The sequence below is a fragment of the Harmonia axyridis genome, chromosome 4 (genome assembly GCF_914767665.1).
Source record: "Harmonia axyridis chromosome 4, icHarAxyr1.1, whole genome shotgun sequence".
NCBI lineage: Eukaryota > Metazoa > Arthropoda > Insecta > Coleoptera > Coccinellidae > Harmonia > Harmonia axyridis.
In genome coordinates, this window is record NC_059504.1 from 8813988 (window position 1) to 8840973 (window position 26986).

The 26986-nt window shown below is 36.3% G+C and overlaps 1 protein-coding gene across 2 annotated transcripts in view; it reads left to right on the plus strand.

Annotated features, from left to right (window-relative positions):
• The window catches only part of LOC123677642 (netrin receptor UNC5B), a 296659-nt gene that overhangs the window by 112228 nt on the left and 157445 nt on the right, over positions 1-26986 (plus strand). For both annotated transcript variants that reach the window (XM_045614289.1, XM_045614290.1), the window contains exon 4: positions 4426-4806. In XM_045614289.1, the coding sequence (XP_045470245.1) occupies positions 4426-4806 (381 nt within the window). The remainder of the gene's footprint in view (positions 1-4425; positions 4807-26986) is intronic.

A 26986-nucleotide genomic window follows, 5' to 3' on the forward strand; every position in this document is an offset into this window, starting at 1 on the left:
GTGGCTTATCCGCATAGACCAATGACTTTACATAGCCCCACAGAAAGTAGTCTAGTGGTGTTAAATCACAAGATCTTGGAGGCCAATTCACAGGTCCAAAACGTGAAATTAGGCGGTCACCAAACGTGTCTTTCAATAAATCGATTGTGGCATGAGCTGTGTGACATGTTGCGCAGTCTTGTTGGAACCACAGCTCCTGGACATCATGGTTGTTCAATTCAGGAATGAAAAAGTCAGTAATAATGGCTCTATACCGATCCCTTTGAATGTAACGTTCTGGCCATCATCGTTTTTGAGTACGGACCAATGATTCCACCAGCCCATAAAGCGCAACAAACAGTCAGTTTTTCTGGATGTAACGGTGTTTCGACATACACTTGAGGATTAGCTTCACTCCAATTGCGACAGTTTTGTTTGTTGACGTAGCCATTCAACCATCGCTAAACAAAATGAAATGGACGTAGTGCGCGATACGTATTCCGCACAGAACCATTATTTTCGAAATAAAATTGCACTATTTGCAAGCGTTGTTCAGTCGTGAGTCTATTCATGATAAATTGCCAAACCAAACTGAGAATAAATCACTCAACAGCTGTTAAATCGGTCGCCATCTTGAACAGTAATGCCAACTTAAAGTTATATACCTCGAAAAAAAACACCTGTTATATATTTGCTTCAACACTTCCAACCAACAGTATTTCATCCTTTTATAAAATAGTGAAATTCAAATATAGGCGCAAAATAATTTCTTTGGAAATATAGAATTCACCTCATGTTAGAGATCCGAAATACCTCCATACAAAAAAAATGAAGCTGTTTTATTGCTCGTGACCTTTTATATGCTAATAGGCCAACGGCATATCTCCGTTTTTCTGTTCTTTTTCCGGAGTATTCCTCAATTCCTTTCCTTTTCGTGGGTAGAATTGGCGGAGGATTCTTTTATGCGCGCTGTGAAAGAAAATTTGAATGTCTGAGAGAGTCGTATCAAAGAATTTTCCCGGGGAATTCCTGAATTAATCCATAGTCCCAAAGAGGGCGATTACCCTAATTGCGAGGACACAATGAAAAAACATGGAAAGAGCGGACCAATACGATTTTCAGGCAGATATCGAGATGTTTTTTTAATTTGGGGTTTGTATAACGTGGTCTTTTGTGATGTTAGGGATGGTCTTTGATGAAGGAATCGGCTCAGAAAAAATTAAGGTAATTGCAGATTCGGGATCTCTTTAATACCTTCCAAAGCTGCTATATACTCTCTCAAAATACTAACCTTTTCGAGAAGTTATCAATTAACTTCTATACTTTCACTTATACATATACTAGCCTACATGCTTACCTTTTTAGTGAAAGTGTCAATAACATTATTGTATATCAACGCCAAAAAATTGTTCATGCAGCGTCTAATTTCGGATTCAATAGCTTCGAAGATCATTTCTGAAGTTATGCTTACTTCAAATCTAAAGAGCATGGTATCTAATCTCTATTACCAAACTCTTATGAAGCATGCAAGCCTACCTATGTTTCCGTTTTTGTATGATATTATTTCCAAGAAAACTTCAGATCACAATGAGCAGAAATAACATGTTTGGACACATTAGAGATGATTCAGTGTGTGAAAAACCTATATCCGACAATGGCTAAAGAAGAAGAAGAAGAAGAGTGTGTGAAATCGGCATACAATTTGTTTTGTCCAATGGGTGGCCTTTAACATTACCTTTTTTCTCACCAAAATAGCAAACACTCTTGCTTCATACTTGATAGCAATCCTTTTCAGTAGAAATCACGTCAAAAGCATTTGACAGTCATCGTAGAGAAATTAAATTCCCACTGGTTATTATCATAGATGTCACCTTCTACGAAGTATCTGTCTACAGATATCTCAGTCATCAATGAAGGCTTTCCAGGTCAAGCCAAACGCAATCAACGGAAACGTACCAGTAAATCAACAAGAAATATATCACCATTACCTTTTTTCCATACCTTACATGGAAATGAGATAGAAACAACTGTCACTTAAGAATACTTTATAACTATTTTGCCTCAACCGCATCATTCTGTTCCCTATCAAATTTGCATAATAGCCATTTGTCCAACTTGTAGAACAATAGGTTACCTCATTCAAAAAGCTCTCTCTAATTCCTTGCTTCCTAATCACCGCCTTGTTACTGGGCCTGTTCCGTCTTTTCGAATTTGAATACGGATCTAGAGTGTACCAACAACTTTTACTGAATGTATTTGGGAGATATCGAGAGATAGTAAAACAGACGCGCCGAGTTTTTTCCAAGATTGGACTGAGGATAAGACGGCTAGGACGCAGTGAAGCCTTTATCGGATAGTAATGACTCCATTTGGATAAAGATATAATATAATTTAGGTTAATACCACTCTAAAGCCTTATAGGGGTTTGTGATGGTTTATTCTTCTACGATTCCGATAAAGTGGAGTGAATTGGAATTTACAGTTTTATGGGATATCCCAAATGCGGAATAGGAGAAGGTAACACGTCCTCTGTGAGATAGTGAGTGTGTGGTCAGTTTCAATGGAGGTCTATAGATGGGTTGCACCACATTAGGTTATCTCAAATTCTTCACGAATATTTCTCGGTAATAAATTTGACAAATATAGACGTGTGTTATTTTGAAATTATTTCGAAGTAAACAATAAGTGATATGATGTGTCGACATTATGTGAATTCACAATGAGACGTCCATATCTGATGAACATGAATATATCTCCATAATAGTATATTTTTTATGAGGAATGAGATTAATACTTTCTGTGATGAAACTGTAATCCACAGCAATTTCAGACAAACCACAAAATGTGCTTTTCTCCGTTAAAAACATCATTCGAACGATGGAGTTACTTAATTTATGACAATAAAATCTCTACATGCACCTTTTTATACAAAAAACAACTGCGTATTTTTTACTCTTTCAATACATTCTCTATTATTAGATATTTCTCGATAACGTAGGTAATGTAAAATGGAAAACAATACCCGCCAACAAGCATAAACCCAGCTTACACCTAGAATGGTTCAAAATAGCAGTATATTTTCATTACGTGACGAAAAGCGAGATTTCTCTCAGCTTTTTATTGTTGCGAAAATATTGTTTTTCGGGCAATCAACATGAATATCCCCAATATTCGAGCATTGGTTTTGATCACGTGTATTTTCCACGAAGCTGGGAAAAAATTGTCTGCCTGAAAACCCAAACAGGGCAATCGATACGAAATGCACTTATTTATTGCATTTTAATAAAGCGCAAGCGATCAAATGCGAATTCTAGAATGCTTTGTCGAATCGTATTGTTCGAATTCAGTTTCCTGTAACTGATAAAATCGATTTATATTCAAATTGTGTGTCAATTCGAATTCGGAGAACTTTATTAGGTTTATACACAATGCTGAACATATGCAGTAACCCCGTCATGATAGGTAACTCTGATAGAAAATTGGTTTCGAAATAATTATTGATTGAACAAATTTCACAATATTTTCATTCGCGAAATTCCTAAAATGCAATAAAGCCAGGTCAAAAGCTTTTGCACACTATTTTTTTCAGTTTCTTCACAAATTTTGCAGAAAGAATACATATAATTTATAAATTGAGATAGAGATTTCAAGCATTTCTCTAGTTTCTATTTTCTTCCGAAAGTTATCATCATCCTTGCAAAAATATCGAAATGGTTGGACCTACGAGAAGACATAAATAAGAATTAGGCAAGAATAACAACATCTTTTTCGTCTGGGTTCCCGACCACTCGGAAATTAAAGGGAATGAAGAGGCCAACACACTTGCCAGAGAAGGAGCACAAACTCCTTTCATAGCCCGGAACCTTTTTTTTGTGGCATAGGCAAGAAAGAGTTTCAGGAGAAGGAAAAAACGCAAAAAGAAATACTCTGGAGGAAAATTCCTGGTTTGGATCATTCCAAAAAGTTTCTTCGAAACTTTGACACGGTGGGATCCAAGAGGTATCTGGATCTTAGCAAAATTATACTACATCTCCTCACTGAATAACTCACAGGGCATTATCGCCTTAGGAAACGCCTCATGAGAATATGTCTAGCAGAAAATGACGAGTGCAAATTCTGTGGGAATGAAGAAGAAAAGCCATATCACCTAGTGACGGAATGCCTTGCCTTCACTAGCCAACGCAGAGTTTGCTTTGGACAAGAAACTTGTAGAAGTGAGGAATTAGCCTCCTTGAAGCCATCCCAGTTACTGGAGTTCATTAGAACTCTGGAACTGGAAGGCGAAGTGTAGATCACGTTTTGGGGTGAATAGCTCTGATGGGGGGTACAATAGACAATTAGGTCGCAGTGAAACGAAACCTTCTTAATTGAATATAATCTAAGGATTAGAATGTAGCTGATCTATTTTCCTCCATCATACTAAATCGATAAATTTTTTTGTTACAGAAGGTCTTCTAGAAGAGACAGCAGCCACGAAATCCACAATCGAACACGACGATTCCATCTTCCTCAGCTCGGACTCCTTGCCAATCTTCCAGGCAGAACCCCAGAACGCTTACGTGGTGAAAAACCGCCCTGCACTCCTCCAGTGCAAGGCCGGTAACGCTCTTCGCGTGTATTTCAAGTGCAACGGTGCAAAAAACGTTGAAAGTACTCAAAGTGAATTCGTCCATCCTCAGACGGGAGTGAGAATAGTGGAAGCCGAGATTAACATCACCAGAGACATGGTAGAGGAGTTTTTTGGAAATGAGAAATTCAAATGCGAGTGCCACGCCTGGAGTGGCAGAGGTAGCATCAAGAGTCAGCCTGCTATTGTCGATGTAGCTTGTAAGTAATTTGTTTCTTGAAATTTTGTATTATTAAATTGAATGTTGGTACACTTGGACGGTTGAGGACCTAGAAATATGCAGAATGGACTCTGAATTGAATGAATTTTATCAGATTCAGCAAAAGTTCATTCCTTATAGTGATATCTCCTGGTCTGGTAACAAGACTCAGCCGCCAAGCTTTTGCAATTTGACAACTTCGAACACTTTGTCCCCAAATTTTCCAAATTGGTGCATCTTTATATGACACAACAATTCACGGCGTTATAGAATCTTTAACATTCTCAGAGCGAAGTTTAGCATTGTCATCCGCTATATTACAAACAATGTGAATTTCATGCGTTAAATGTAATTTTTTTGGTACCTATATTGTTCCAAAAGTTTTCCAGAGGGATACGGTTGGTGGCAATAAATCTAGTTGATATTTGTGGGACACCAACAAGGCTAGGTGACAATTATAACAGAATCCAAAAACTAATGGTCTTAAAGATTAATTCAATAAAGTAAATTTCAATTTAAACTTTGCGATTGATTAGAAAAATCGGTTGGTGTCTAAAATTAATTACAATAGCATAATATTCAATGGCTAACAGATAATTTTTCAATTCTGGAAAAAACGATTCCTCGATATGCGGTTGGAGTTGGTGAGAGCACTGGACCAGTGATTCGGAGGCTGCGGGTTCGAGTCCCGCCCGAGGAGTGATAATTGTATTACTTTATGTAATTTTTCGACATTTCATTTCATGATCAAATGGCATAAGCAACTAATCAAGAAATATTAAAAAATAATACAAAGTGTTATTACCATTTGGAATTATATAATTTGTATTTGAAAACCCTTCATAATTCCTCCTCTTTGAAGAACCATTGAATTCGTTATTGATAATTGAGAGAAAATATTCATGATTAAAAATAAAAAATATTTTTTCCTGAAGAAAAACGTCGTTGGAAACTCTTATTTGTCAATTCACCATCAGAATTCCAAGTGGATATCCTAATATTCATTCCCCGAATTCGGCACGACAAGCAATGAAACTTTTATTTGAAGGGGTGTAATCCTGAACTCGAAACGATTTACTATATTCAAAGTTTCGGGAAACATTTCGGAGCCATCCATCGAAATGCTAAATAATTCATCGGTCTCTTCATCCAATACCCGAGCTTCGAGAATTCGAATTAATCCAACTAAACAGCAACTTTAATGGAATGTATACGCATCCCGTTTAGTTTCAATTAGACCATCTCGGCTACTTAGGAATTAATGAAACAGACTTGCATGGCCCATCTACGGAGACCTGACAGCACTCTTTAATACTTCCGCTTCCGCTCCGCCTCTGGTTAGACAGAAGAGCGTTACATATGTATCTTATATTTCATTTAAAGTGGAGTGCATGCAATGTGGATTATGTTTTTGGGGTTGAAGGGACAGGTCGTATTGTATTCGGTGTTACTGGTGGAGTTTGTGAGACAAAGTTTATCTCAGTTCTACCTTTTCGAATAACTGTTATTTTTCACTACCGTTATTTTTCACTGCCGTTATTTTTCACTGCGGTTATTTTTCACTGCCGTTATTTTTCACTGCCGTTATTTTTCACTACCGTTATTTTTTGGTTAATAGCAGGCAATTCTTCAAATTAAATATATTTCGAAAACCTAAAAGACCGATAACACTGTTTTTTAGATTAATTTTGATTACAGTCTTCTATACTCACGCGGAGTTTGAGTCTTTTGTAATGAAGATTGTTAAGAGCGGACCACTCCGTCAGTTAGTCAATTTCAATCTGACCCGGTGCTCATTACAGCGTTGCAAACTGCGAAATTAACATCTCAGAGAAATCCCGATAATAGAAATGCGAAATTTGGGAGAATTGGACCATCACGGATAATTTCCATCATTTTCAATAATCCACTGATTCAATTTGGAGGAAACTTCGCCAACCCTTCGCGTCTCTATGAATATTCAGAAGTTCAGGCAAGTCCGCTCGAAATTTTAATGACGTTATCATACAGACTGAATAAGTTTTTCACGAATTTACACAAAATATTATGTTTCCCTGGAGTGAACACGAAGCGAGTGAGGCTGGCAAACTGAACTTAGGGAGCTTCATTAAAGAAATCTGTTAATTAAATCTTACCGCACCCAAGCGGCTAAATCGGCCTTATATACACAAAACAGCATCCAGTGGCTTATGCTCCCCATTTTCTCCTCGAGTCGATGATGGTGCTTTTGTACTCGAGCTAGTTAAGCAATTTTAAAAGTTTATACTGGATATTTGCAGTACTTAGGATCTATATCTTAATTTAAGAATTTATATTGTATTTCATATCACATACAGGTAATAATGTTTTATCTACTCCTATTGAATTATAAACTCATTATTCAACTGCTTTTGAGCAATTAATAGTATCTATTAACAAACAGCGTGATTTATAATAACTCACTACTATAACTCACTATTATAAATCGGAAAATATGAATGCTGCTTCTATTCGATTGGCCGAAAGGGAACATTCCATTATTGTTATTGAGGGGAGGAATGTCCGAGGGAATGTCACTTTTGACGTTTTCAAATTAAGTTGATATCTAATTATTGTGAATGTTTTGCTGAAAACGATTAATTCAGATAGTAAAGATGAAATATTATAAAGGTATACATTTCCAAAAGACAAACAGCTAATGTTACCATACAGAATTAATTGTCCGAAAAAATATAAAGAAGTTTGAAAACATTTTCAAGATTGGTGTAGCAGTAAGATCATTAAGTCATCGTTTACAGGGAATATTTTTTGGTATATTTTAATGCATTTTTATAGGCAATTATTGAGGTTTTTCAATAAATTTCTATGTCTGTACTCTGTACTGGATTCGAGCCAGCCGAAGCTAGTTCGATTGTGATTGGTAGCACTAAGTTTCCATCTCTCTTGTACGGGATCGAGCACATTATGTTTATATCCCATTCCTTCTGTCTTTATTCTAAGTCTGTATTTTTTTCTTAGTATTTATTGATATAGTCGTAGATAAAGTATAGTATTCAACTTGCGGTAATGGTCATAACTCACTTGATGAATTACAGCACTCGCCTGCGGCTCGTGCTGCAAACATCATCTGCGTGAGTTATGACCTACACTACCGCTCGTTGAATAATATACTATTAAAGAAATGTGAATTGTCAACTTCGACACCCTGTATCTCGAAAACTAGTTATAGGATTCAGTTGGACCCATAGACTTTCTTGTTCAGGATGTCATATTCTGCATTATAACAGGCCAATTGAAAAGTCCCCGGTCTACCAAAGTAAACACATTTTTTTGTCAAAATTCGATTTTATTATTCAACATGCATTCGAGGGCGATACAGCGATTATAGCGATCTTCCAACTTTTCGATACCATTTTTGTAGTACGATTTGTCTTTCGCTTCAAAATAGGCCTCAGTTTCGGCGACTACTTCTTCATTGGTGCTAGATTTCTTTCCAGCGAGCATTATTTTAAGGTCTGAGAACAGGAAAAAGTCGCTGGCTCCAGATCTGGCGAATACGGTGGATGCAGAAGCAATTCGAAGCCCAATTCATGCAATTATGCCATTGTTTTCATTGATTTGTGAAACGGCGTATTGTCTTGATGATACAGCACCTTTTTTTTCAAATGGGGCTGTTTTTTTTTTAGCGATTTTATCCTCTAAACGATCCAATAACGCTATATAATAATCGCTGTTGATGGTCTGGCGCTTTTAGAGGTAATCAATGAATATTATACCTTGCGCATCCCTGAATACTCATGCCATAACCTTGCCAGCTGACTGTTGTGTTTTTTTTCGCTTTAGGTTCGGTTGATCGTCTGCAGTCCACTCAGCTGACAGTCGATTAATAATAATAATAATAATAATAACATTTATTGATCTCTTAAGACATTATGAAATGTATGAGATAAGTCACATCATAGAGAAAGAAGAAAATAAAAATAAACAAATGAATTACAATTCAGTATAATATATAGCAACAATAATAATAGAACAAATGCCTAACAATTCAGAGGAGAATCATGGAAATATTCGTTTATGTTATAAAAACATTTTCCAAGCAATAAAGACTTTATTCTCTTTTTGAAACTTGTACGATCTAAAAATTTGATTGATTCAGGCAATTTATTGAACAATTTTAATCCTTTATAAGTAGGTGAATTTTCGAATTTGGATGTGCTGTGCTTAGGCAGAGAGAGTATAGCAGTATTTCTAGTAGCATAGCGTGGACTCCGAAGTGAAATGATGGAGCATGTTTCATCCATTGCCACATATTGACGCAAAAAATCAGGTTTATTGCACTCAAATAGCTTCGAACACTGCTCAGAATCATTAACACGTTGTTGCTTTTGATGGATTGTTCAAACGTTTAAACTTAGCATACCTATCAATGAGGGTTGATTTCCTGGTACAGACCCCGGAAACTCTTCATCAAGCCAAGATTTTGCTTCAACTGTATATTTTCCCTTCAAAAAGTAATATTTTATCAGCACACGAAATTCTTTTTTTCCATGTTTTTTCAAAAAACAAAAGTAGCCGCAGCTCACAAACTAATGGTCGGACTGCTGTCAAATTTTGACAACTTAAAATAATGTGGATTTGATACTAACACCGCCATCTGTGCATCAGACCAGGGACTTTTCAATCGGCCTAATATATGCCAACAATATACGAAACAACTTCCACTGAAACATGGGTGACAAATAGAGCTTTTCCGCACTCCCACGCTCTTCACAAAACTAATTTACAAAAAATCCAATTCCACTCTATCCTTATTTACCGGCTTACTTGGCCTAATTCGATCTATTCTAGTCTAAGCCCTGTGCTGTTGTACAGTTTTGGTATGTTGATGGTTAAGCAGTAATGTGTGTTTAAGACTTTCCGCCGGCGCGGTTGTCAGGGTATTCAGTAAATATTTGTGCTAAACATCAAGACACTTCCTAACTCAATTCTGAATTCCATGTTTTGTTAGGCAAATCTGTTTCCGAATCCACTGATTCGGTATTGTGGTCTTCGTTGTGATAAGGGATGGGGGTAATGAAATACGGTTGGCTGAGGAATCCGACGAGCTCAACGCTTGGGTTTTGTTTTTGTTTTTAGCATAGAGGAGCGAATAGTGGACTGTGAGGAAAATATTGCAGGTTATAGTTCGATAGTTGAAAGACTTGAAATGTAAAAATCGATTGATGTAACTAAGGTTTTTCGATATTTTTGGGAAAGGGGTCTTTTGAAAGTATGTTTATCCAATAGTCCTGCCATTGTTCTCTTTGGGGATGTGAGCTCGTAATTGATAAACAATAATGATTCTTACAAAATCGACAATATCAAAAAGCGAATGTTTTTTCTAATTTCATTCTATATACACTTCTATTTGATATAAACAATATTTAACTGAGAGAAACAGCTAGGTATGACCTCCACAAAAAACATTCAAGGATCTTCTATTGCAATTGACATACATCTTCACAAATTTAAGCGGTGTTCACCTCCAATCTTTTAGGGTAGGCCTTTCAGATGACGCTATCACAATTTGAAAAAACCCAGCATTCTTATAAAAGATGTCGTTTTTAGGCCTGAGCAGATTCATCCAGATTTAGTTGTCTGGGTAATAACCTAGGTAACCAAAACTGGATGAATCCATCGGTGCCAAGCTGAGTTTTTCTAAATCTTGTTGGCAGCCAGTTCTCAAGGGGCTGCTGAACTGAACAGATGACCTCCCATGTATTCTGAGTGCGCCTGAATCAAGATCTTTCGATAAACAACTACTTCAATTTACTACCTATTGAGAAGATGAAATAAATTAAAGTCGCACAGCGAAATGAATTGATATTCATTCCGCTACAGCGGAAATGAACTGCGCATTTGATTTGTGTTTCCTTTCGATAGATTCCTGGCTTCAGATATGCTAAATCATCAGCCTGAAAGACTCTAGGTCGCCGCGTAGCAGTGATAAATAACCTGAGAACGGTAGTAAAAATTACGTATCGAGTTTGTTTATTGGTTTTAATGACTGCATTGACAGTACTTTCCCGATTGAGGTCGATCGACGACAATACTGCTAGCTATAAATTATTGGTTGATGAGCCTAGAACGGTTCGTTAAAAGGCAGTAATTCGTGATACAATGTAGTGCAAGAGAGTTAGGTGCTTTTTATGTTCGGTCGACTGTGCCGCAAGATTAGCCGCTAGGAGGTAATTATTGAGTTTTCGGATTCTCTTATCAGTGAGATGTGGGACTTACAGAAGCCGTGTAGTATGTAATTGGAAAACATTGTAATTAAAATCATCTCTTCATCTATGTATTAGTTGATTTTTTTCTCCTCCATCAAGATAATTTTCAAATTTCCTCAACTTTTTGTTTTGGCATTTGAATGAGTTGTTTTGAAAATTGCTGTCTTTTACCCTATTCCTGAAGATGTAGTATGATTTTACTACTTGATTCTTGATATTGTCGAGTGTTTACCTTGATTTATAGTTCCAAGTCAAGTAGCACCTAACCTAATATTCCAATTCTGTATACCTTGAAATATATTCCTTTAAGAAAGAGCTTACAACAAATTGTTAACTTCATATATTGATCGTCAGCGACCCATAAAGTATGGAACAATTTCATTTTTAGCTAAACGGACCGTTTTATGAAATAATCCTGAAACACGTCGATTTTTATTTTAATTTACCGTATTTTAAAAGAATAATCTAATATACAGGGTGAATTACTTTCGAGTAATGACGTCACCGTCATTTTTTTTCAAATGGAACACCCCCATTTTGTCTCAATTTTCCGACTACACTCTATCTGAGCTGATTCCAAAAATGTGAAAAATGTTGATTCCAATTGGTACAGGGTGGACAAATATACAATATTTTTGTGTGTGCTCATAAAGTAACGCGTAACATTCTTTATAAGTTAAATTGACAATATTATCAAAAATACTTATTGTCTAGCTGCAATAAACGAATAATGACATTTTACAAAAAAACTAGACAACTATGTTTTTTTTTTAAATTGATAAGAAATAATTTCTTTCATATTCTGTCTGCTAGACCACAAGTACCAAACATGTTTGGAAACAGCTCATTTTTATTAATCTAAAAATTTAACAAACTACAGAATGTTACATTCAAACCAATTGCCGCTAGACAAAAAGGATTTTTGATAATATCGTTAATTTAACTAATAAAGAATGTTACGCGTTACTTTATGAGCACACACAAAACTATTGTATTTTTGTCCACCCTGTATCAATTGGAATCAACATGTGATACATTTTTGGAATCAGCTCAGCTAGAGTAATCGGAAAATTGAGACAAAATGGGGGTGTTCCATTTGAAAAAAATGACGGTGACGTCATCACTCGAAAGTAATTCACCCTGTATATTAGATCATTATTTTAAAATACGGTAAATTAAAATAAAAAAACCACGTGTTTCAGGATTATTCCTTAAAATGGTCTCTTCAGCTAAAAATGAATTTGTTCCATACTTTACGGACACAGTGTATAGATTCACCCAGAATCTCGACTCATTCGGATCTCAAATAGACCTAGGTGCGATCCGAGTTCGAAGGACCATCCGTAACTGGTGGCACCTCAAAACGGTCCTGACGATATTAAATGCACATTCCGCAGGTGCTTTTGCCCGTTCTTCTGACGCATCGCGATTTAATAGAACCGTTTACGATCCTGTAACGTTTTGTTGAATTGAAATCGACCGGACTGGTAAACTGGTCCGCGCTCTGTGGTAGCTGACTCACTGCCTCTCTCGCAAACCGGAGTGGTAATGTCGTGCAATTCATCATAAAGTTATCGAGACAGAAGGACAAAATCGGTGTGAGATATTGTACTGCCCCGTTTCACATACTAGTGAACTGGTCGCAGTGCCTTTGTGACAGGATAGAATGATTTATTCGATTCGCTTCAAAGTTTTTGACATACGGATGGAGGGGTCAACTGATAGGCTGGATAATTTTTCTTCTTGTTGTTTGTCTGGTTTTAATTTTGTTGTTTTAATGATGGCTCTTTGAGACTTGAGAATTTCACTTCATGCTTCTTGCTACTTGCCTATTTTTGCTTTTTTTTTTTTTTGGTACATTCTTCATATGAACGTGTGTGGAGTTTCAGTTCGATCTGCCAATTGATTCTTTGTTTACAAACCATTTAACTATTTATTTAACTTTTGACTATGTTGACGAATAAAGTCAAATATTCAAGAAAAAAGCCTAATTGAATGAAGTGTTAATATATGTACACCATCTTTTCCACTAACACTTGTTAAAGTAACATTGGTTTTAGCCTCTGGGGGATGTTTTACCAACCTCAGATTTGCGAACCATAAGCGACTTTTCCCCCCTGATCATTGTGTACAAGTTGATTTCTGGAAAACGGCACCGAAATAGCCTAGAGCGCTTCAACTCCACTTTCCCCTTATAGAACCGTTTGCAGATAGCAATCATTTTGTCCCGTTGATGTTGAAACAATGTAGTTAAGTGCTTGCACCCGCGTGCTTAGATAATATTTTCCGCTACATTTGCTCCTTCGTCGGTTCGGATCGTCCGATAAAATTTAATTGAGTTGTATATGCTCTCTCGTTGTCTCTCGACGTTATTGGGTTATGATTATGACTTCTTTAATAAGAGAAGACTGGGTGTCGTTGTAGTCAAGTTAATGAAACATGTGTAATAATCGTCTTTGGTATGTTGGTTTAATTGATTTATTTGGTTTTTATGGTATCAAATGAGTTGGGTGGATCTTAGACTGTTTTGCATGTTAAGTAGCTAACTACTGCCTCATTCATGAAGGATAATTCAGAATTTGAGTAGGATAACACACTAATTTCTTTGAAGATTGGTCAGTTGAGAATGATCATATACAGTGTCTCCAAAAGGAAATGAGAGGTTCCTCGGATAATTTTAAGGATAAAAAGTTTTAAAAACATGGCCTATTAAACGCTTTGTTTTCGAGATACACAGGGTGTTTCTTGTCGTCCTATTTATTTTCAGACGATTAACAGGCCAGTAGTTCCCGGTCTACCATAGTAAAACACATTTTTTAGGCAAAATTCAATTATATTATTCAACATAGTTGCCTTCAAGGGCGATACATCGATTATAGCGATCTTCCAACTTTTCGATACCATTCTTGTAGTACGATTTGTCTTTCGCTTCTAAATAGGCCTCGGTTTCGGCGATTACTTCCTCATTTGCGCTAAATTTTCTTTCCAGCGAGCATTCTTTTGAGGTCTGAGAACAGGAAAAAGTCGCTAGGAGCCAGATCTGGCGAATATGGTGGATGCAGAAGCAATTCGAAGCCTAATTCATACAATTTTGCCATTGATTTCATTGATTTGTGACACGGCGCATTGTCTTGATGAAACAGCACCTTTTTTTCTTCAAATGGGGACGATTTTTAACGATTTCATCCTCTAAACAATCCAATAACGCTATAAAATAATCGCTGTTGATGGTCTGGCCCTTTTGGAGGTAATCAATGAATATTTTACCTTGCGCAAGCCAGAATACTGATGCCCAAACATTGTCAGCTGACTGTTGTGTTTTTCCTCGCTTTGGATTCGGTTCTTCGTGTGCAGTCCACTTAGCTGACTGTCGATTGAACTCCGGAGTGAAACGATGGAGCCATGTTTCATCCATTGTCACATATCGACGCAAAAAATCAGGTTTATTCCACTTAAACAGCTTCAAACACTGCTCAGAATCATTAACACATTGTTGCTTTTGATCGATTGTGAGCTCGCGCGGCACCCATTCTGCACACAACTTTCTCATGTACAAATATTCGTGAATGATACGATGTACATAATCAGATGATATCTTCACAATGTCTGCTATCTCGATCAACTTCACATAACGGTCATTCAAAATTATTTTGTGAACTTTTTTATTTTTTAGTCGGTGACATCCTCCTATGGGCGTCCACTGCGTTCGCCGTCTTCGGTGCTCATTTCACCATGTTTGAACTTAGGATACCAATCAATGATGGATGATTTTCCTGGTGCAGACCCCGGAAACTCTTCATCAAGCCAAGATTTTGCTTCAACTGTATTTTTTCCTTTCAAAAAGTAATATTTTATCAGCATACGAAATTCTTTCCTTCCATCTTTTTTCAAATAACAAAAGTATCAATATTTCACAAACTAATAGTCGGACTGCTGTCAAATTTTGACACTTAACTTCAGTGGAATATCATATAAATTGCAGATGCTATGCTACTTAAAATTTTGTCATGTAGACATGTAACTGATAATTACTTTCAAAAGAGCTATTACTTCACGATATCCAAACACTGTGCTTGGTATATAATTTTAATAACAAATAATCCGATTCGAGATGACTGAATTTCCTCGAATGCAACCTCAACTTCCTAAGAGAGACAGAGAGCACCGCCAACATTTTCCATAACAAGTGGGTCCCTTATAAGAGAGTATAAATTGAAAGTTTGCGCATCAAATTTCGCAGAGTATAGTTCCAGATGAGGGTTTTCGCGAAGTATTCCGCTGTTTATAGGAAAATATCACCCGTGAAGTAACATTATGAGACAAAGTTAGACCTGAGACGCTGTAAACCCGTATTCCCGCAAAGTTGGCGGTAAAGTGGCATTTTGCATAACAGGTCATGAAGTAAATGGCTTCAGAGAGGAAAGGAGTCTAACGTTTCATCTAGTGTGGAACTATTTTCGTGTATCCAGTTCTGCGAGTGAATTGCGAGGTATTTCCTATTTCTTGAAAATTTCGCCAATGGGAAAATTCGCGTTGATACCTGGAGATACTTTTGTTATCCATATTTATGGGAGTTTCAGGGTGGACTATATTAGATGATATTTTGGAATGTCTCTTTTCGATATGAACCGAAAAGGTTTCAACTATTACAGTTATATTGACAGTCCTCTATATACAGGGTGTTTCCAAATTAAACGTAAGCCTTGAAGGAGGTGTTAGAATCACTCATTTGCTGTCGATTGAGCCATATTTATTGATAACCGAAAATCAACATTCTCCAAGATATTTGAGTTCTTGTATTTTTAAAAATTTCTAGCCTTACTTCATTTTTCGTCAGTTCTTCGTTGACCAAGATTTTTCTTTTGGATTATTTCCATCAGAAAAAGATATGATTTATGTATGATGAAAACGAAACTATGCCATTTGAAGAGCATACTATTACAACGACCATGACCAGTCCTAATTGATTCAAATTACACCAAATTCTCCTAAGGAAACTGGAATTTTTTCTGAAGGATCAACAATTAAACTTTTGTTGTAGGCATAAAAAGAACAAGGGATTCATCAAGCCAAGTAGCTTGACATTTTAACCAACTACTTGACTTGAAAATAAAACTAGTGAAAAATTACGTGAGATTGACTTGACTTGATTTTAGATATTTATTGCTTGACTTGATATCGAGCTACTTGATATTACTTGAGCTTGATATGCACTCGTCGCACGGCTTATATTTCTGCAATCTCGTGCGCGCTTAGATTGAAGGGGATACCTCGAACGCCGAGAGACTGAAGCATTTGCCAGTGTGACTTTATTGGTAATTTTCTCACATTTCTATGAAATCTATTGGTAGACTTTGGTAGTTTCCAAACTCGGCCAGAATGTCCAAGGATTTTTTATCAACGCCAGCATCTTCAGCTACTGTTGAAAGACAATTTTCCAGAGCTGCTCTTACAGTTACAAAAATCCGCTATAGGTTAGGTGACAAATCTATAAAAGGCATCATGTGTCTAAGATCCTGAATGGAAAATTATGAAATCAAACTGAGCCTGGAGTTTTCTCAATGTTAAGAAACATTATTTTTTATTTTGTTATGATTTAATTTATGTTACTATTTCAAAAAAGTTGATATTTTCGGTTCTTTTCACATAGCCATTTAACCAAAAGTGAGCTTCAGTAGATGAGTAAAGCATGAAGAATAAGAAGAGCTTCATCACTTAATATCATTTTTTTTATTGAACTGTTCATCATTCAACTATGGTTTTCATAAAACAATTTCTAAACGTTGTTAACACGTATATTTTTCTATGATTTAATCGGAATAGCCAACTGAAAGTAAATCACATAAGAAATCACAGGAAAGTTGAAGTATACCTCTTTTTGATATATAATTCATCAATCACATATTTAACTTTGATTGAAAATTCGTAAAATACCAAATAAGCATTTCTGAAAGAGAAATAACCTCATTTATATATAAATATGATTCTTTTCCAGTAAATCTGGAAGTTCATAAAGCTTCCTCTAGCGTTAATTCCATGGAAATTGCATCTGAAGCATCAGCACGTTCCATCTCTCATACATCAAAGGTGGCTGAGCGCCCATTATTACGTAGTGTCTGGGATAATTTGATCCCAGAAATACGAGGCAGCAAGACAACGTCGCAAAAAGCGAATCCACGGCGTAGTATGGGAGATGAAACAGGAGAGCCGGTTAGCCAGAGTTTACTGTTGCATAAACCATTTAACACATCTCTATGACAAAGTTGAGCCCGAGGTATTCAAATTCGCCAGCCTGCACGGTTTGGTTGTTTTCAATGAACGTTCCTTCCTCCCCGTTCTCTGTCATGGCCGGAAATGGGCCTTCCAAGCCGCCTAAAGCCCGAAGTGTATTCAATATTTGCGCTTCCGATTGGAAATTGCCATACTTGCAGCTCCAGACTAAATTGGTATTAGTAGTCATCGGGTTTGGAGGGACTGCTTCAAGTTATTAGCTTCTCTTTCATCTGTAATTGTTATTTATTGCTTTATACTGTATTAGTTAAAACGGCAGGAAGCATGTATAGTGACCACCATGAAAAAAACTACTAATAACCCCTAATACTCATAAAGATCAGACTTATTATTCAATATTCAATATTCATTTTTGTAGAATTGATCTACTGTAGTTTACTATTAGGGATTCATCAAGCCGAATAGCTTGACATTTTAAACAACTACTTGACATTGAAGCGAGTGAAAAATTATATACTTGAGATAGACTTGACTTGATTTTAGATATTTATTGCTTGACTTGATATCAAGCTACTTGATATTATTTGAGCTTGATATGCACGCGTCGTACGGCATATATTTCTGCAATCTCGTCCGTGCTTAGACCTTTATTATTATTATTATTATTATTCTTCTAGGGCCGAGATACTGAAGTATTCGCCAGTCTGACTTTATTAGTAGTTTGAAATCTATTTGTAGATTTTGGCAGTTTCAGAAATATCTTTTTGAGCTTACCCAAAATGGCCGAAGATTCTTTATCAACGCCAGCATCTTCACCTCCTGTTGAAAGACAATTTACCAGAGCTGCTCTTACAGTTACGAAAACCTGCAATAGGTTAGGTTAGGTTAGGCGACACATCTATAAGATGCCTCATGTCTCTTAGATCCTGGATGGAAAATTATGAAACTTTATTTTTTCTTATTTTTTATATTTTTTATGATTTATTGTGATTTAATTTATGTTTCTATTTCAGAAAAGTTGATATTGTCACAATAAATGTGGAGTTAATATTAATATGTTCAATCTTTAATATTAAATTCATATAAGAGACAAGACGTTCAAAACGACCGTCGAATGGGTTTTACGAAAAATACGCTATTCTCCACCTTTGTCATAGAATAAACCGCTATGACAATTGTATCGTTAATTCAATGGATTTGAAATGTAAACAAAGAAGAAGAAGAATGTTTACCATAGGCACAGACAATCTGATACAATATCATTTCTGTGGCTTGAATCAAAAATACAGTATTTATATGAAACAGCAAAATAGGAATAATTCAAAGGCAACTGCGATGTCACCCTCAGGTTTCGTAGTTGTGAAATTAAAAGTTTATCTACCGTGTTTTTTTTTGTTACAGTTAATCCAAACGCTAACGAAGTTCATACTATGTAGTTACAACGTATATTTCCCGATGTATAAAAAAGTCTAGCTGTGCGCAGATACGAAAACAACCGCAATAAACATCCGCTCTGACGACTTACAATGTGATAATCTCATAATGACAGCGGGGTATTAATTAAACTAGTGCAGCAACTGGGTGTGAGCTGACGCACCCCGAACCGTATCATTTGTTCCCGAATTAAATTCGAAATTCAAAACTGTTTGCGCCATAATTTAGAAATCATGGTCGAGTAATTTCGCCCCCGAATCAAGGAGGCAGTGGCGCGAAAAGCGGCGTGAAACAATAGAAATTCATGTGTCCCTCCTCCGGCCAGACCGGAAGCTGGCTAAAGGGCGGCGTAGAGGGGGCCGGGTAGGGAAGAGGAAGAGCAGCAAGTGACATGAATTATGACAGGAGGTGGATTAATATCTCGCAGCGACCGGAGGGATTAACGTTTAGAAGGGAATTTAAAATTAATTGTCATGTTCCTCTCTGTTCTATGATTTTGCCTTTGTGTCGGCCTCCGGGTAAATAATGATTCTGTGGTCGAGAAGTCGGTTCCGGGAGTCGATTCCTCATGTCGTGTTAGTCTTCGAGTAAAATTGAAATACGGTGATCCCGGGGGAGATGAGCTGAAAGCTGGAATTAGTGCGCAGTGTCAATTATGTAAGTTTCAATTTCAGGAGACTTCACATGAAAGCGGCATCTGTAGTCTGATATGAGTGGCATTAATAAGGAGAATTGCTGGTGATTAAACTCTTCTACAACTGAACTTTGTAGTTGAGCGCCATACTGGAAGATGCAACCTTCCAGAAAATTCAAGAATTCTTTCTAAGTTGTACCTCAATTAAATAATTGTACCCTTTTTCTGCTATATCCTACATCTAGACATAAAAGTGCTCCAAAATCTATAAAAATAGTGCTATCTGTTTCCGAGAGAAATAAGGCGTTACAAACTCAAAACACTTTGTGTCCATTATATAATTGTAATCAGGTCAAATATTATGTGTAGCATTAGGTATTTGTAAACATAACGCCATCGAAATATTAGTCGATTTATGTCTGCATCATAAAGTTATTCTCGATTGAACATGTCAGTTTACGAGCCATATTCTCGTCATTTGCGGAAAGTTTTAATTTTCTGCTTTAATATGAAGAAATCTTCAGCTGAGGCCCATCGAATGCTCTCAAATAACTAAGGTGAGGCCGCTTTTAGTGAAAGAACGTGCCGAGAGTGGTTTCAACACTTCAAGAACGGTGATTTTGACGTCGAAGACCAGCATGGCGTTAACGGGATGCTTTTTTACAAATCTGCGGCTAAAAATGCGTTAAAAAACATAGGGTGTCCCATTTAAGAAACACCATGTTTTCTCGATATCTCTGAAACTGTAATTAATTCCTATGATCTTCATGAGTGTCATATAAAGTATAAATTATACTGAAAAAACGTTTCAGAATTTTTCGACGAAACCAAGATATATCGAAGTATTTGAAACTGTAACTGTAACTAGAGAAGACATCAAGATATGATCTATGATCTGCTTTCTGATATATTATTATTTCGGAAAAAGAGATCCGGGGTGATTGAAGATTTTTTCTTTAACTCTGATAGTTCTAGTTCAGTGAGCATCGAATTTGGGACACCCTGTACGCAAAACGTAAAATTTAAATTCTTGTTTAGAATGATCCCAGACGTATCAAATAGTGAGCCGATGTTTTGGCGTTGACAAATAAAAAAGGAATTTATTAAAAGGCACACGTCAGAAAATCTCAAGTTTGTCTTAAGCATAGAAGCTAGGATTACTGCATCGTAATCCCAAGCTGGATCACAGAATCACAACATAGTCCATTGCTAAATATTTATAGTCGTCTCACGTCGTATCTCACGCCTAGTGGGAGTTGAAGTTTGTCAACACCGCGTCTGTCAATGACATCGAGTGTTGAATTATCATCGAAATAATGTGGGTTTTTCGTTGGAAACGGAGGCGTTTATTATTATGGAACGCATTAACCTAGACGCGCTAGAAGATCGGGTTCTCGGAATATCCTACACGGTGTCGCGATTAGTTGACACTGTGATCGTTAGCGAACAGCGCCAGAAAACGCCCGGTCGTATTTCTCAAAGTGTCCCGTTTCAAAATTATCCCCAATTTGCTTGACAGGCGCCATGTCCGCCTAGCCTGCCAGGTCTTTAATCTCGTCCTGTGTCAGTGAACGTCCCACGTTGTTCATTTCAATTTCGCTCTTATTCTATATACGCGCCTCATTGCTCTATGTGCAGGTTAAAGGCGCTCGAAGACTACAAGAATTATCGTACGGCAAGTCCTGAAGTCTGGAACACAACAAGACGAAGTAAACGCGTCACCCGCACGAATGCTTTTTGTTGAAACAATATTACTTTCTATTGTATTCTTTTTTTTCACAAAAATTACAGTTTTGTGATTAGTTGAATCAGTTAAGTTTGAGTGCGCGTCGAAGATGAACATTAGCAAAAAGAAAATATTCTTCATCGATGAAGCCGAAAATGCAAGCCAGGCGACTGAAAATGTAAAAGGTGTTTCTCTATTTCAGTATCGTTATGAGTTCATAACAGTTCTGAAAACAGTGCTGTAATGAACTCATTACAGCATTGTTTTCAGTTATATTTTTCATTTTGTGGTTGTCTACACTGGCTTTCGATCCTATCAAATTTCAACACACTTCTATTGTCAATATAATATAATTTGAATTGATTTTGACAGAGATAATTTACGAATTTCATAAGAAAGTGCTTCGGTAAGGCAAACCCTCGATTCAGAAGATTAAATCAATGATGACTCCGTCCGTGTCCCCGAAACAGGATTACTAAAGCTCTAAAATGGGGTTATTTCCAACTGGATGAATATGGAATAACGCACTTTACAGACAAATGTTCGAATTCCCTCAATGCTGCGGCACTTGAAAAGTGCAAGTTGTAAGGGGATGCCGAGAAATTTAGGGGAAAGGTGATGGCCCATCACTTTCAACGTTATATCCTACTGAATAATTAATCTCTTCGAGTATCTAGCGGCAACTCCTAAAAACATCTTCCAGTAAACATGGAAGAATATTGGAGAGGCATCTGAAACGCTTGGGGAATCTCATACACCTACTACTATGTCAAAAAAATTCTTAGGAGTTGGTCAATGAAGAATAACTTTATGTTTGTATGTTATTCATCCAAATTTATTATTTTTTTCTTGGAAGTAGGCCACTTTCGGAATAATTGAGGGAATCATACACTTACTCAAAGAATAATACAATCGAAGAAACATATTTCAATAGCATTTTTAGCAATTCATTGTCTTCTATAGACTGTCTCGCAATAATAATTCAACTTTTCGTGTGCCTATGCATTGCACTCACAGTTGGAAAGAGTTACCTACCATGCCAAAATTGTTCAGACCTAAGTTTTTCCAGCACTTGACTTGACTTGGTTAATGAAATTTCAACACAAACAATACGCAAGACTCTGATCGGATACACTTACAAAATGAACACATCCTAAATATCTTGGCTGCAACCAAAACATTTCCTGGGATCAAGAGAACCAATGACAAAACCATACGAAGAAATGAAAAAAGAACTTTGAAAACACACCTGCAGCTTCGATGTATCAAGCAATGAAGACATAATACAAGATTTTCAGTAATTCTATACTCCTTAGAAAGCACTAGCAGAGCCTCTCGAACGAAAAAACTTCGGCAAAGATAAAGATTTATCAAAGATGAAGGATAATTTCCTTTGCAACCAGGCAAGACCAGACTCATCAAGACACCTTGGACACGGATAACTAAGAAGAAAAACTGTGAACAAACTGAATGATAGACTCACACTCTACGATAGTATATAAAATTATAGTTCCTACTCAGCTGGAAAGAACCTTCTAAGCAGCTCCTTCAAATTTTTTTTTCTCGCCAAAATGTTATTATCTGGTATGAATTTCGATATGAAAATAATCAATCTTCTTCATCTATTACTATTTTATCCCACAATGATCGTTCAGATGAAAGATACTGAAATCTAATTAAAACTCTCGATTCCAACCATACAGGTACTAATTCCAGTCACAGCATGCTTCATTCTTACCGTAACTGATCCAAATACGTATCGTTCGAAACCGCGAGACGAGGAAGAATCGAAAGATATCTTGCTGTTACGTTTATCTACAAGAAGGAGATTAATGAGTATGTATATACATGTGAAGCAGCAATCTATAATTACCGCATAAAGGGGCCATTATCTCAGATGCACATCATGCAATTAATGTCCTGCCAGCTACATACGCACGTACAGAGCGGACAGACGTACGTTTGGGCGGGGTGGGATGGCAGGCGACCCCCCACGCACACCCCTGGGTTGTGGAAACTATCCATGCTGAAAATTATTTGATTGAAACGTCCGCAGATAATGGGTTGAGCCTTGAGGCGATTGCTATCTATAACCGAAATAATTAGAGTTAGAAAAAGGAGGAATAGATGCGACCCCTTGTCACATCCCCCTAGAAATAATTGTAGATGTGTGAGTCGGGCTGGTTGTCCTGAGAATATTAAGATCTAATCATTACTCATGGTGGATTTAATTTTTTTTTGGTGGGACTAGGGTTAACGTTCCACTAGAATGAAAAACTATACAAGCTGGATTATATGTTTCTCGAGAATTTTTTAGAATATCCGATCTTATTGGGGGAAAACCGTCATCCCAAATTAATAGCATTCAATTATTTTTCTTATAACTGCTATGAAAAGTAGCGTATTCTTCATAGCTCACTCAATTTCAAACCAATGTATTGATCATACTGTGAGAAATAATATTTCACACGGCACTTTGCCCACACCTCTTCATGTACGTTGAGCATGCGCAAAAGTGCCTTTACCGTTATTTGCATAATTCTACTTGTATTTGTATTGATATTCAGATCGAATAATAAATGGTTTTATTTCAGTTATTTTGCTATGTTGGTACTACGTAAACGTAATATACCAGGGTTCTCAATATTTCCCATTCTATCTGTCCGATTTTGATGAAATTTGGTATTGATATTGAGGATGAGACATTGATAGTTTCATGGAACTTCAAGCTTTTTTGAGTATATAGAGTGCGTTTCGCATATGTAAATGAAACATTCATAGGAGATGAAAGATCTCCAACATCGAAATAATGTAATGCAGAGTGCTGATTTTTTTTTAAAAGCGAAAGACGAGGAAGCATAACACTACAACAATTGGCAGAATCTTTTTCAGTACAAGAACGTTTAAGCATATAGATCAAGAGAGATCATCTGCTCGAATAATTCAGAATATGGTGTAAATGTAAATCAAAGGCATAAAAAAAATATTTGGTACGTTTTCGTTATTTATGTCAGCTCGTTACATGATTTGTAGAGACCTTGAGCATGAAATAAATTGAGTAAATTATCCAATTGACTCTTCCTTTACTTCAAATGATTCAGTGGACTGATTAGGTGAATCATTTAAGTGAAAATAATTATAAATTAGGAACCCAGAGGAGTGTTTAACACCTAACAGAAAAGCGGCCTTATTGCTTTTATATTTTTTCTACATATTTCTCTATTTCAGTATCGTAATGAGTTCATAAAAGTCATAAAAGCAGTGCTGCAATGAACTCATTATAGCATTGTTTTCAGTAATATTTTTCGTTTTGAGGTTGTCTACACTGGCTTCCGATCCTATCAAATTTGAACACACGTCAATTATATTCAATATATTCTAATTCAGATATACGAAGTGAAATGATTTGAAATATTCTCTCAATTCTGGTGGTGTTATCGATTTCGTCAGACATAATTCACGAATTTACTGGGTAATCATAAATTATTTCAAAATTCGAAACATACAATTCAAATTCAAACTCTGTATTCTGTCAATTTTTGTAACAGTCACACCAACTGCCAAAAAACAATGCAAAAGCCACTAGGATATATAATCTGAATATTTCATTGAATTTCGAAAATATTTCACAAAACCCGACTGTAATGGAGAAAATATCGTCTAATACTCGTTGTAGAAGGCAGTTCCAACATTCATTTGTTAGAAAGGAATCCCATTCCGCAACCTGTTTTATTATAATTTTTTTCAGATGAAATCAGTTCCCATCATGTAAAGAAAGAATCAATATAAACAATTTTTTAGGTTGAAGTGGTCCGCAAAATAAACACAGTTTCAGGACGAATTGGAAACCTTCCGAAAGCCTAATCTATCGTATAAATATGGTTAATATCAATTAACAGAGATAATGTTTTGTGAGTTGAAAAAATCGAAATGGAGTAAATTATTTTTTAACCCCCTCTTTATGTAAATTTATGATGTTACAAAATGGCGAATGCGCGAGTTCAAACAATCTCTGAAGCTATACACAAATAACGTCAAATTCCGCCGCCTCTGACTAATTACATCATTTGTAACACAATACACAACCGACTCATTGAAGCCTCAAATTAGAAAAGTGGCCCACAATAACTACAAGCTGTTCGACTTTGTCTGTTCACGAACTTTAATATAGTCCGCCTTGTTTCGACAGAGAGTAGGTCGTTCATTTCACTGTTCTGTCCTGTTATTAACTTAATCACGATGTAAATACGGATAAGTGTGTGAGCTTTGGCAACGTTTTGTTCCGTTTCCCTTCGCAATTATACATCTTCAGCGGTTATATAGGTGGAATGGAGGGGGATATGACGTTTTGGGCGGTGATGTTTGGAGGGGTTGAAAATTATACACATTTAGCTAGCACTCGTATAGTTCTTACAAAACTTTTTTTGAGAATTCTAACAACCAATCAAATTTCGTCATTTTGTGACACAATTTCACCCAATCATGTCAAAATTACACTGAATATTTCCCTCCTGTCAAAAATTCTATGTAAATGGAGAACAATTACCGAAAATCACAGCGATTATTTTTTTTACATGTCAAAATCTGACATTTTGGCGATTTCAACTAATAGCAATGCATAATTTTAGCCAATCATTCTGGATTATACTGATAATACTACCTCCTCATCGATAATATCTGTTAAAAATGAAACGTCAAAATTTTACATTGAAATTCGTCATTATTGACAGCTTGAAGTGCATTATTGAGAAATGAACACAAACCGATTCAGTGCCATCACCCAATAAAATGGTGAACATGCAAATTGTTAAAAAAAATAATCCTGTTAAATAAAATTCGTTCTTCAAATTTTATCAGATAATTTTTTATTTTCTTCACTCAAACTTGTTTATTTGAGGCAAAAACATTCAAACAAACCGATATGGATAAAATCACGAGTACGTTAGGACGAGTGATTTTATCAATCGACTCGTGGTATTACCTTTAATAATTGCATTGTAGGAAGCGAAATAGCCCTGCGATAATTGCACTGTTCATAGATGCATAGTTTCTTTGCATCTTACAAAATATGGCAATTCCATCCTACATCAGTTTGACAAGTAATGTAACAGTTTATTCGGAAATATTACCCCGAATCACACTCGTGCATCATAATGACCGGATAATTCCCCATTCCAGCGTGTTTTCTTCGAAAAACTGCATTCGGTCATTTTCATTTTTGGAGAAAGAGCCCTCTACCTTGGGTTTCGGGCTCTTTCTCCAGAAATGGAAATGAACTCATGCAGTTTTCATGACAACACGCTGTCATGCAAAATTATCGGTAATTTTGATGCACTTGTGCTATTACTTACGAAAATTCGCGAATGTTTTCAGAAATTATCACGAACGTTCCTATATCTGAAAAACGTGTGAATACTGACTATTTTTAATGGGCAAACAATGTATAAACAAAATTCTTAAGTACGAAAACGTGTTTTGGAAATGTGATACCTTCCATTATTTCTCTTTCAACTTCGATACAAAGCATACCAAGTCTCGTTTGTAATGGTGGATATAACAACCGCATATCTTTCTCTGGATGAACAGAATATTTCCGCAATTATATTTGCAGTATCGTCGATATCCACCGATTATAAATTATTTATTGCTATATGCTTTTTGTCTCTAATTACGAATATGGATACAAGAAATGTTTTCAATTCCAATGAAATGAAGAAGGTATGCAATGTTAATTATATTTTATCGGCTTATTGAAAAGATATCGAAATAACAACGCAAGAAGTTTTATGTTTGGAATGACTGGAATCATTTGATTCGTGCTCAGGAGTCAAATGCGTGGACAAAGGAATATTTGCAGCGTATTTTGAATAAACGGAGGTATTCCATAAAGAAATTGGACAATATTTTC